This window comes from Lichenostomus cassidix, chromosome Z, assembly GCF_008360975.1.
Source record: "Lichenostomus cassidix isolate B80296 chromosome Z, HeHo_3.0, whole genome shotgun sequence".
Lineage (NCBI taxonomy): Eukaryota > Metazoa > Chordata > Aves > Passeriformes > Meliphagidae > Lichenostomus > Lichenostomus cassidix.
Genome location: NC_139511.1, coordinates 67,568,328 through 67,581,807, shown reverse-complemented (window position 1 = coordinate 67,581,807; position 13,480 = coordinate 67,568,328). Strand labels below are relative to the sequence as shown.

The 13,480-nt window shown below is 37.9% G+C and overlaps 1 protein-coding gene across 1 annotated transcript in view; it reads right to left on the bottom strand.

Annotated features, from left to right (window-relative positions):
- Positions 1 to 13,480, bottom strand: part of KIAA1328 (KIAA1328 ortholog) — a 143,276-nt gene that overhangs the window by 117,032 nt on the left and 12,764 nt on the right. The window contains exon 5 of the mRNA XM_085041909.1: positions 6,943 to 7,058. Coding sequence (XP_084898035.1) covers positions 6,943 to 7,058 — 116 coding nt within the window. The remainder of the gene's footprint in view (positions 1 to 6,942; positions 7,059 to 13,480) is intronic.

Below are 13,480 nucleotides of genomic sequence, written 5' to 3'. Positions count from 1 at the left end.
AGACTGGTCAGTTTAAGCATCTAGAAAAAGAAGAAAGATCTGCCTTTTATCTGAGACACTTAAATTGACCAGCCTGACTTCTACAGAGAAATTTTTTTTTTTTAACCTGAACCAGTTCACTTTTTTTTCTTACAGTACCTGATATTGATATATGAGATTGCCATATGGCTGAAGGCGCATTTCCAATGACAGGTGTCTCCTGTTTTGTTTAGACAGGGGCAGCCCATCATCCTATCCAGTTCTGACACCACCACACAGTTAATATAGATAATATCTTAAGTCTGTGCTTCAGGCACCCAGAGCTAGGACACAGGCTGTCTGTAAAGTATATTTCTACCAGTGGCTATCAACAATCTGGCAGAGCAGAGCTCCAGCTCTTATTCCTTCAGATCATTAAAAATCATCAAATCTCCTGTATCAGGTACAGATCACCACAGTGTAAAACGTCACAAAAGACAGGAGATGAGAAAATGCTACTAGCCCTCAACACGCTCCTCAGGGGAACCCCAAAATTCTATACAAGAGCTGTTGGGGGGGAAAATGTACTCTTCAGTCAGACACACATACAGAACACCAATCCACCCTTGGTACAGAACACAGAGCAACTCTGCTTCTCCCAGTCCACAGCTGTATTTCTATGCTCACTGTACCATCTCACAGACAATCCTGCACCACTGAGTGAAGAGTTTCAGAGCAAAAAGTCTGTCCACCTCATATTCTACAGAGGCTGTTGTTGACTGCTTAGATGCTGCCTGCTGATTCTGGGTATTTTCATAACATGGACAGTGTGGCTAGACTGTGTGGCTAGCACAGGTCTTTTTCGTGAGAACACCCTTCTGTGTTTTATAAACAAAGATAAAGTTTGGATGTTTTTTAAACAGTGTCTCAAGATTTGGACAGTTCAGGCCTGGCCAATCAGGCCTAGGGGGAGGTTTTTGACTGACCAATCTGGGCGACCTTTGAAAAGTCTATATATATTGAAATCAAAATAATAAACTTCTTCTTTCTTGTCACACTGAGCTCTCGAGTCTTTTTCTCTGCTAGCGGCTCAACAGCGACAAGACTGTGTTCTAAGCACTAACTAGGATTAAGCACAGAAAGCTTTAAATGAATCTGCATCCATTGATCCATTTGAACACTCAACATTACAATATGTTTCACCTTGTTTTAGTTTAAAAGTTCATGAAAAATTCAAAATATCTTATTTACCCAATAGTCCTTGACTGATTCTTCTACATTTAAGTTCGTAAATAGATACATTATTTAGCCAATACTGCAGTTACAGAATAGCATATAAATATTCAGGGACTTTTTAATAAGTGCAGCTTTTTTCCAATAGACCACAATGGTTGCTTAGAAACATTTACTAGTAGGATACCTGGAATAACAGTAAGAGAAACACCTTCAAAGAGTGAAGTAGTTGGATAAAATGGAAGAAAGGAGCAAAATACTAATTTTTCATTCTCCTCACACACCTTCAAACAAATTATGATGCACAAGAAGATATGTAGTATGCATTCATATATGAAAAATAGAAAGGGAAAAAACTTAAAATGATAAGCTGAGGGAGCCAAGTTAAGAAATAAAAGAAAAATAATGACGGTCATTTCAAACCCTCAGTTCATAACTTGTCAGAAACTACACCATCAGGAGCAGACTTAGCCAAAGTTAATCTCTAAAATTGTTACTAAGTTTTAAATAAATAGCCTGACTTTCAAAAGCCCAAGTTTCCTGCAAATGGCAAATTTGCTTTCATATAGAAATTTTCTTCTTGCCTTTTTTTTTTGGGGGGGTGAGGGCACAGCAAGGCTGGGACCCATTTTCACACACAGGTGCTTAACTCCAGGGTTACTGTCCATGCCCCACCTCCCCCTGACACTGTCCTGTCATTTTGAGCTCAGACTGTCCCCGTGCCAACAGCAGCCCTGGGGTGGCACACACACACACATGAATCCACAACACAGGACACTGGGACCACACATCCAACGTCCATGGCCAAAGCCTTTCTGTGCAAAACCTTCTTTGTTCCTTCACCTGTGATGACAACTGGGTGGGTCTGATTAAAAAAGGAAAGGAAGTAGAAATGCTCTTATTTTCAGAAAATCAAATTTAACATTATAGAGAAAGTAAGAGAGAACCAGCTAGTAAATTCTGTACTGATACCTCCTTTTCTACCATTTTTTTCTTTGCATTAAGCAAGTTTGTAACTCTTTTTCTTCTGAAAAATATTACTAATTTTACATTAGCACAGTAAGATAGGAAAAGGAGAAAATATGTAAGTGGCCCTAATTTATGTATGCAAGACTAATGTAATGAACAGTACCATGGCAAAACTAAAAGCATTTTATTAAAGTCTCTAGATAATGCTTATAAAGCCCATTATTCTTCCAGCAAATTAATATTCTATGTCTCACTAACGCTATAAGCAAATGAAGTGTTTTAGTTAAATTAATATTCATGTTAACTGCATGCAAAACCAACTAATTAAGTAGTTCTGTAATATTAAGGACATATGTAAACAGAGTCTGTGATCAATTTTAAGACTAACCAAGTAAATCATATAGTATTTGTTGTATGAATTTGGCTGGGTCTTCAGCAACCTGCTCTGCTGGGAGATGTCTCTGTCCAGGGGGGTTGGACATAGATCATATTTCAGAGCTACATCATTTTGTAAGTCTTTTTTCAGTCAGAAAATAATTTCTACAAAAAGTTTACGTAACCCAGGTACATGCTAAATATGAACCAGAACAGCAGTTTAGTACAGCTGATTAGTTTAAATCTACAAAAAGAAAAGTTCATAATATACAGAATCTCTTCTTCCATTTATTTGCCTATTCTTTGCCTACATAATAGTAATTTAAGCAGAGCTTAGAATTTAATAATCAATTTTTAAATTTTTTTAAAATATGTTCCCTCTTCACCTATTAATAAATCTTCACAGAAATACTAAGAACGTTTTTCTTCTTCATTTATGCAACACCATCAAATTTACATGAAAAAAATCCCTAATGGTGATAACAAGAAAAGCTAAAGACCACAACATGATTTCTTTGAGCTATGAAATATCAGTAGTATTTGTTTCTTAATAATCTCATTTAAATTTTTTTCCTAAGACATCTTTTATGACGGTACTGGGACTATCCTACATAGGATATATTCCTGATTGTTACATTAAATATTATTTGGGACCTAAATTAATAATAGATGCCTGAAAAGACATCAGGGAAAAAAAAGGAAAGCCAGAAGCTTTTCTATTAAGAGCTCCTAGCAGAAGTGGAAAAAGAAGCAGCACACATACTCTATGTGCATAACATAGTGCACACTGCTCATCCCTTACTGTGAAAACGTAAATGAAATTACACAAATAAGAACAAGGAAGTTGCAAGTCACACACTTCAAAGTCAATGCCAGAATTTAGACTGCCACTAGAAGCAGTTTAGTCACTCAGAATGTATCCATGCAGCAGCAAAGAGAACATGAATACCTAAAGTGGATGCTGAAGAAGACAACAAATGAGGTTACACATGGCAATTCTTCTCACACGAGCTTAGTCCCAAATTCTGTTTCAAGTTCATAGAGTGCTTGAATACCCTGAACAGCTACATCCCTACCTGCATCAGCAGCCTCACAATCGTCTGACTGTTCCTAGGTCACCTATGAACCTAGACACCTTCCTGGCTTTATTAACCTGACTGCTTATCCCAAAAACATTCCTGAACACATCAGTCACACGTTTTTGTTGCTTTCCCACCAGTCATGTCCAGCCCAACCTCCTTTTCCCAGTCTTTCTTTCCTGACAGTTTCTAGGTCTCACTTTCCCAATACACACTTAATTTACATTTTCCCCCTCCATCTCTTACTTAAGCTTCACTTTCAGAAGCTTAAGTAAGCTTTTTCCCCACCAATTTCTCATCTTCACAGTTGTAAGATGTCTCATTGTGGAGGGCATCAAAGGAATGGGAGCAGCTGTTACTGGATTATGCAGTTCAGCCCAACTGGGCAAATTTTAGTAAGAACAGCAAGAGATGTCATAACAGCATGCAAACCTTAACACTACTAAGTGCAACATCTCCTAAGACCAGCAGCACTAGAACTTTCCAGTTTATTATAAGCGAAAGAGTTTATTATAAGCAAAATAAAGTTTAGATCCTCTTTTGGTTTTGGAATTGTTTGAAACACTTTGGATCAAGTTTTTTTTGAAAGAAGTCAGTTTGAAGTGTAAATATTACATGAAAAACCAAGCCAAAATACCTTATTTTGACCCAATTACAGGATAAGATTATAGGTCTAAATACTGCTTTAGGAAGGTGTAGACCAGCTCACTACTTGAAATGCCTAATTTTCCCTAATTCTGTGATACTAAGTATTTGGCAACCCTGACAAGAGGCTGGACTATTTATGGTTCACAGCATGCTTGTCAGGGCTGCTCTCCATTAGCAGCAGCCCTAGTACTAAGTACTTCATTTTAAAAGTTTCAGCTGCTAAGGAAGGGTAGAATTGATTTCTAAACCTGCATGTAATTTTAGGTGTTGTTCCCTACCCAGACACCACCGAGCAGCTCCAAAGCAAATGTAAGCTTCGGCTGAGGACAGATAGTGTTCTTTAAATACTGCTAGATTACTCAAAGTTTTGTAGTGAGATCATTGCATACCATCCATTTCCCTACCCCCAAAGCTTCTGTCATAGTTCATCAGCAATAAATTTGAACAGACGGGTCCTCACAGCTTCTCAGGGGAAAAAAACCAACCACAACAAAATAAGGACCGATTTTTCTCAGTGGAGGGATTTCAAGCACCAAACAATACTTCTCCTGCAAGAATCTCAAGGAAAAAACAAAATAACAAAAATAGATATTGCTGAAAAAAATGCCACACAGTCCCAGTGCTAAGTGAACTAAATCTTTACCAAGTTGAAATTGCACTTTGCTGGATAGCCACAGTCATATGAGAAGAACCAATTTATTACTGCAGGGTAGTTTTAAATACTGCAGTAAAGAAAGTAATCTTATAAAGAATACATCAGCTATGAGGGGCAAAAAAAAGAAAAAGTAAAATTGATTTTAACAGACTTGAAGATTTTTTCTTATGGTATTATATCCCTGATATCTTATTTGCAAGTGGACACTACAATCCAGAAGAACTTAAAGAATTTCAAGTTGCTGTACTTGAAACAGCCATCATCTGTATTCAGCCTCACCAAGTCATTTCTACTATTCATTGTCTCTGCAACAAGCTTTAAAAAATTAAGTGATCAGAGTTACATTGAAGATCTTGAATCATTCATGTATGATAGGCAAGTATTGCAGTAGTTAAAATTACATTGTTTTAAATTATAACCTTGTTTTATATATCTAGGTTTTACAGAGTTTTATGAAGTGTAAAATTGCATGCATTAACCTTCTGCCATGTCTACCAGACTTCTGGAAAAGTATTCATGCTTGTGCAATCTATTTCTGGTAAAGAAAAAAAGAAAGGGGAAAAAAAAAAACCAGAAACGCCAAGCAAGCATGCCTACTTTCAAGTAGCCAAATAAACCTCATATGAATTAATGAAAGCTTTATGTGGATAAATTGCAAAAAAAGTCAGGAACATGCATCCCACCCACACTCACATGAGCTGACTGAATACACAACATGTAATATACAACAAAATACTGGCTTCAGTGAAATCCATGTCAAAGAGTCGTGACATCTAATGGCTCATGAAATACCTCAAGTCTAATTTTTTCCGGTAACTGTTCAAGGCCAGCTAAGTTTGTTGATGTGTATATTACTTAGTACAAACAGACAAAATCCTTTCTAAAAAAGTAAGTCCCACTGTGCTTCAAGTCATGTTCTGGGTCATCATGGGCAATACCCTGCTGACAGAGACCACAAGTCACTGAACACCTTTCCTAAGCCAAGCAAGTTCCATCATAAAGAAAGCACTGTTTTTGTTAAGCTTCCCAGTGCCAAACCATGAAGTAGGATTGCCTGAATTTTCCAGAACCCTCCTCTATCTTCAAGTTTAAGTTTCTGAATTATCTCTGTTTATTTCCCTTTCAACACTGGCCCATAGCTTGAACAGCCCTTTCTTGTCACTAACTTCACATTAAACTTGAACAAGGAATGGCTCAAGACTGAAAACAGTACTAGACACTGGGCTCCATCATGCTTTTTGAAACAGCATTACTACCCTCCCTATCAGAAATGAAGCTCTTGATGAATCACTCACTATTTGCTTTTGCTGTGGTTGCAACCCTGTGTCTTCCATATCCCACTGCAGTCAACCATTACCCCCTGAGAAATTTAGCAACAAAGCATCCGTATCAGAGATTTAGAAGAGAAATGAACAAAAGAATTTTGTAAAGGTCTGTCACACCACACAAAGGAAAACTGCAATTCCTGCAATAGTGACTTTGCATGTGATATTCCAGGATTGGGACTGAGTATATGCAGCTTAAAAAAATGCAAGTTACAGTCTGTAAGAAAAGAGAATGTGCTGTTTTTATAAACAACCAAACCCTACACCAAACAAAATGTCTAAACTAGCTAAACCTCTTAGTAGGTGTATTTAGTTTATATGCATTTAGTGTGGATTGTCTTTTCCTGGATTTGGAGAGAAATGAAATACCATGCAAGTTTTAGATCAAAATTACAACCACCTAACAGAATTAATTTGAAAAAAATATATAAAAATCTATAATAATATTTTAATGTGTAAATTCCTTATTGTCATTTTTAGTTGACAAATATGTATTTCATAGCAAAACAACATCATAGGAACAGCTGGATGGCAGTTTTAAGCTCAAATGAACCAGTGTCACATGCTGACAAGTCATCTCTCTGATTGCTTTTGAATGGCAGCACATGCAGATTTATTCTATGCCATAAATTAGAACAATTATTTCTCTGTACTTCATTTTTTGTTTCAGTGAGCCATTGCACATATTTTTAAAGGATATCTTCCCTTTCCTTGATGATAAGTTCATTCTGCTCCTCTAGCTGTCTGATCTTCTTCTCAAACGACTCCTGTTCAGCTTTCAGCCGTTCTTCTGTCACCTCTTTTTCTTCACTTACCCTGAAAAGAATTTGAGAAAAATAAAATATATGCCAATAACCACAGTGCCTGACTTCCAATTCCTCCACCACTTTGCAGGTGAATGGATAACATCCTCTCCCCACCCTTAAGCATGTTAGTTCCTCACAATGTTTATTTTAATATATTACACTGCGTATGTGTAATACGCAAAGATGCGTATGACCTTATGAAATACATCTTTTTTTTTTTCCCAAAAACACTGGTCTCAGTAGAGTACATGCACATTAATGGGCAGTCTGGAAGAACAAAGTAAGGGACCAAACCCACAATTAGGTTTGTCCAGTCTGATTCCCTGTAGCCATAATGAAGACTCACTGGGAGATCCTTACAAACCTAGGGCATGAAGACAGAAAACTCAAATGGGAGAGCTTAGCTGACAAGACAGGAAGGAAATTCTGTAAAACTTTTCTATTTTTTAATCTGTAAACTAATCCTTCTTTCACCTTTACTGGTCAAATACAAGTCCAGGAAAGAATCATTTTTCTTGTTAGCTTTCTCCAAACAAAACAGTTTGTCCTTTTCTGATGATTTTCAAATATCAAGCTGCAGGAGTAAATTTTCCTTTCTGTCTGGGGCATGGCACCCTGTATCTTGCTGCTCAGTGTAAATAATTGGATCAAGATTAAAAGATGACAATGTGAGAAAGGCTTACAATAATCATTTGTTCTGCACCTCAAGAGCAGGCTGTAAAAACAATTATTCTGGTCTCACGTAGGCAAGAAGATCATTATGCACAGATGATCCTGTAACTATGCAAAAAAATGTGGCTTGGAAATCATGATTCTATAAAAGCTCCACAAAAATATTAAGTAATGAGCTTAGACTAATAAATATTATTGCTCTGCACTTAGGTAATTTCTCCTGCTGAAGGCTCTTAAAGTTCAGTCTTTTATGATGATGAAACAGCTGCCACAACACAGGTGACAGGAGACCAAAGCAATAAAACTTTTAGAAAACTCCAATTTTAACTTCCATTAAGTGGAACAACCTTACAGGAAGAGGAAAGAGGAGAAAAAAACATGAAATATTTTATACATATATATATTTATATATATATAAAAGCATTAGGCTAAGCCTTCCACTCCAGATGAGTGGAAGGCTCATCTCACTCATATTCTTAACAGAAAGTTCCCTTCAAGGACTGAGCCATAGATTCGATATCACAGTTTCCCCTAAGAGGGCACAGATTTGTTTTGATCTTCCAGTGGAAAAGTCATAAATACCACAAATGGGTCACCCCCCTGGAGAGAAGTACAGACAAGCAGTATTCCCCAACTCCAAAATCAACACACAGCCCTTTCCATATCAGCTCAAGCAGACTGCATGAAGTTGGAAATAATACTGAAAGTCACACTTTTTCTCTACAAACCTAGAGGGAGACAAACAACAGATACCATACAATCAAATTCTTTAAATTAGGGTGGTTTGAGAGCTTGGATCGAACTATTAATTGGAAAGTGTCTGAATTACAGAAGGAAAAAAAAAAAAAAAGACATGGATTTAGTGTAAAAACATTCCTCTAGTCATATGCCCATGGTCTCATTTACAATCCTGGCCCTGGCCGGGAAAAGTGTGATGAGTTCAACCTGTTCCTCAGCCCCTTCCCCTCTACTCACAGGCTGTCAGAAGGGTTGTGAATGCAGCATTAAAGAAACATGGCAAAGAGAGCTACCTTGTCTAAACTCTGGACACACACCAACACCTCCGCACTCCTTAGCTAAGCAGGCAACAAACTTTTGAGGAATCACACATCCTTGCTCCCAGATGCAGTAACAGCCACAGGCTGCAGACAGAGGCTTTCACACCTATCCATGGTCCATCGTTGGTTTTCTCCAAGACCAATTCAAACACCTGTATGACTACAGCATATATGACTTCCTTCACATAACCAGTGAAAGATGCAAAAACAAAAAAAAAAAGAATCAGTTAGAAAACTGCAATGAAGACAGCAATGACCATGTGGATGAAGGACAGGAAGGAAATAAGAGCAGGGCAGGGAACTGGAAAGGAAGCAGAGCACAACTATCATCTCCAGGGCACTATGAAAGGAAGGAAGCTTGCTCAGTAACACGCAGGAGTGATGCTGCTTGAGAAAAAGGTTTGGGGCAACTGAAATGCTGGGCTATGGTGGCACCCAATAACACTAAAATCAAACAATAACTAAGAAAATAAAAATAACTAAGAAAATAAGGTATGAAAGACCAGAGCACTAGAGATATCAGACTCAACCTAGCAGGCTTTACTCATCTCTAGATTTTGTGATTTGTTGCTTTTATCAGTGTGCATCACATTCACATGCTGTGTTTGTATTTAACACAGATCACAGCAAGCTGTCACACTCCCAGACACATGAATGTATTGTGCCACATATCTTATGTAGTAAATGACTGAGAACAGTAACTGATCTTAGAAGAAATGTGGCAGTATGTGTTTATGTATCACAAAGCAGAAGACAGCCCATAAAGGGCAGGCAAGATACAAAAGACGGTTACTCACAGGAGGTGGCAAAAGGAAGTTAGAGAAAAGGAATACAAGAATGCCATCAGATTATACTGGATTTATGTCACTTCCTATAAATAGCTCCATGAGGGTTTTTTTTATATACTTATTTCTTTGCCTTCTGGCAGTAAAGAACAGATGATTTTTAGCAGAACTGTGGAGGACTTCACTGATGCTGCACAAAAACATTACAAGGCTCATATAATGCTCCTCTAAAGTATTTTCACCCCCTGTTCACCCACTTGGGTCAGAAAAGAGCAGAAAGAATGAAGGCACAACTATAAAGGGCAAAACTGCTCCACTGAGCAACATGCTGGTGTCCAGTTCCATTGCTCTTGCATCCAGGATCAAACAGAGGACTGACAGCTAAGAGCAAAGATGATGAATCAGTAAAATTATTTCTTCCATTTAGAAAACGGAATTGCAAAATTTTCCTGCATGCAATTCACATTCACCTACCTTGGGGCCATAGGACATGCACCATCTTTGTTCAAGATTTGTTTTTAATTCAACAGTTCAAAGCCTATACCATTCTAGATGCATTTAAACAAATATTTTAATTTTCTTTTATAGGAGCCGCTTTAGAAAAACTCATAATGTAAATATATAGACAAAAAGCCCTCCAAAGACATCAGCCTTGGGGTTAAAATGAATTCCTAGTTCACCAGTTCCAATTATTATTATTGTGTGCTCCCAGGTCCACTGCTGATACTAGTATTTCTGTCTGATCTAAAGAAGGAATTGATCAAGGAGTTTGCTGATGACACTGACTCATTCCACTGAGTAAGCAGGACTGATGCTCTCCAGGTGGAATTTTTGAAGCACTGCACAAGTCAACAGCACTTCAAGTTTTATTTGTTTAATGAAAAACTGACATGCACAAGAAAGAGCCATGGTAATACTCACATCAACACTACACTAGGGACACAACTCAGCTCTTTCTGACTGAAGGCAGAGTTGAAAAAGAAAATTAAAAACGTCTTCTATTTCTTAAATTTTTTTAAATGAGCTTTCACCAAGAGAAACCTGAAATGCATAAAGAACACTGCATCTCAGCTAGTTAAGACAGAAGACAAACTAAACAAAAAATAGAAATATAGACACTGGAAACTTCACTATACTCCTTGGGACCACTTACCTTTTAAGAAACACTAACCTGCCTAACCTACCTAACAGACATTAGTCTGCCAACTAGCTAGCAAAGATGAAAATATTTTAGTTACCATTCTTGAACACCACAAGTTTTATTTCCAGGCAAAGAATGGCATCTGAACAGGCAAGGCCACCATATGAGGAAAAAAAAAAAAAAGCAAGGGCCAAGAAAAGACCATCATGCATAGCCAAGAATATATATCCCATGGAGTGAAACTATGAACCCCACCTGAAGAAACACTCTGAAAAGACAGAAACAGAATTTTGGTCCAAGGATCCGGGTTCAAAAATCTGATACTTTTTACTCAAGTATCATGTGCAGCTTGTATACAGGAGAAAAAAATAACAAAAAACCACAAGCACTATGGGCCCAAAACCTAATTGAAATTGCTACACAATGGATAAATTTTACGATATGCAACCTGCAAAATACAAAACTAGATTTCACAGCATGAATTTATAGCTACAAATGACTTTTTAAGCACAGAAGGTAAGTGTGATTGGTGATACCATAATCCTGGGCATGCTTTACCTATCAACACAAAGTAATTCCCAGACAAGCTTAGGGATATCTCATTTGCAGTCTCACTGCCTGACCAATTAAGAAAACGGCAGCACAAAATTGCTCCTAAAGTAACACACCAAAAAAAGAGAAAAGATTTTGACATTAAAGCCAGGTAATAATTTGGTTAAATATGAAGTAGTGTAACCCTGAAGAGAAAGCAACCCAAGAGGCCAAACACACAACATTTGTAATACAAGCCACAGGCAAGTTGTCCTTCAAGGATCTTAAGGACTAGAAGAAAAACAGCAGATATACACTATAATAGCTTTACTGAAACCTCTGCAATGGTTTCCAGTTCTGTAACGAAATAAACACTCTGTTTTGATGCCCATTTTCACCTTTTGTTAGAAAATTTCAATTTTAGTTGGTCAATTTCAACTTCATATCAAAGACAGTAGAAAAGGCTACTAGAACCCCAAACTGCTAGCACCCTACAAAGGGTTTAGGAATCCAACGTGTTGGGAAGAGGGAAGCATTTTCTCAGTAAGGGACAAAGAGGTGTCTGAAGGCTGTTAGTAGCTGCCAGTTACAAGTCATTCTGAGCAAGCCAGTGATCTTAGCCAGGAAGACACTAACATAATAGCAAAAATTATCTTGTATCTCATTTGGAAAGGAAAATCACTCCCTCCCATGGGTGCATAAGGGCATTATGATACCTTTCTATCTAAATTGCTTTTGAAGATTTGTTTGTGAAGACAACAGGAAGCCAGTTTTCTCCATGTTTATCTTGTTTGAAGAAAGAAAGAATATAAAGTAGTTAGATTCCAATTTTCTCCACTAAAAACAAAAATTAAACTTTCATGAACCATTCTACATCATTTAGTCAATGCCTCTGCTCGCTCAAAAGGCAAATTGCATATATGAGCTGTACAAGCATCTGTGATCAGGGGAGAAGTATTTATGATGCACCTGCCACACTAGTAGCCCCAAAGTCACAGAACTATGGCTATATATCAGTTAGGAGAGAAGTGAATGCTTGCAAGCACACACATTCACTTTCTCTGCTAAGGAGTTATGATCCTCTCCATTCAGCCAAACGCCAAGACAGAGTGAGCTCTCAAAATCTGCATATCACTTAAAGTATTTCACTCCAGAACACTTCATAATCATTCTCAGTGTGGTGTCTAGCAAGTCCTTAATGTTCCACAGTCAACTGGCTATGTCCCAGCGGGCCCTGCGCTGCTCCTTCTCAGAAGAGGCTAATGTGTCCTGACACTGCCAGCAAGTATGAGCACAAGAATCTTTCTGTGTCTTCACCATGTCACTGCTCATTTCATTGCATAAGCTGATGACTGCTTCAGGAGGAGCCTGCAGGAATAAAAGCTCAGGAAGAGTCTTCTTTGCCTCTTTAGAAAGGATGTTGCTTATAGGGAGAGACAAAATTTACTCTTACTGTGCCACTTTCACCACAACACCAGGAGGACCTTGCTGAAAACACGAAGGTGCCACGCTGGTTGATTTTGAAAATAATGACTGCTCACGCTTAAGAATATCCCATTTACTCACAAAGCACTTTGGCATTCATGGGCATGACTCATTCTACTCAGAAATTCCTCTATAAAAAAAATTTTAAAAGAATCTGCTGACACAATAAATTAAAAAGCTCAAATTTGCCATGTTCGAGTATTTTAAACTCTGGCTCCAGTCTGCCACTCTCATTTCACCTTAAAAGGATACACTCAAAGAAAGGCAAGATAATTGTTAGATTTACAGGTGGCAGCATACATCAAAAACTACCATTATTTAGCCTAGAAAGGAGGATTAGGAAAAGATACAGCTGAGTCCTTTCTTTTGAGCCTGTCTCAAAATCCAATTCCATAAAATTCCAAACACCTAAAGTGATGTCAGCCGCTGGAATCCCCAGCAGCAGATCTTTACAGTCCAGAAACTCTTTTTTTTTCCCCGAAGACATTATACCAATGTAGCCAGCACCAAATTTACTCACACCAAGACAAAGTCATGCCTACTTCAGCAAATTAACCAATGCACTGGCACACACATTCTCAATGTTCAAAAGTGCAGTGGGAATGAGAGTTGGAGGAAGTAAAAAATACAAAGAGAAAGAAAAGTAGAGGAGAGCTCTCTCCTTCAGCAGTCACACAAGTTGGGAAAACACCACTACCCTCAACTGCTCAAGCAAGACCTGGTTGAAATTCAAGCCCCAGGAGTCAATCATATCTTGCAA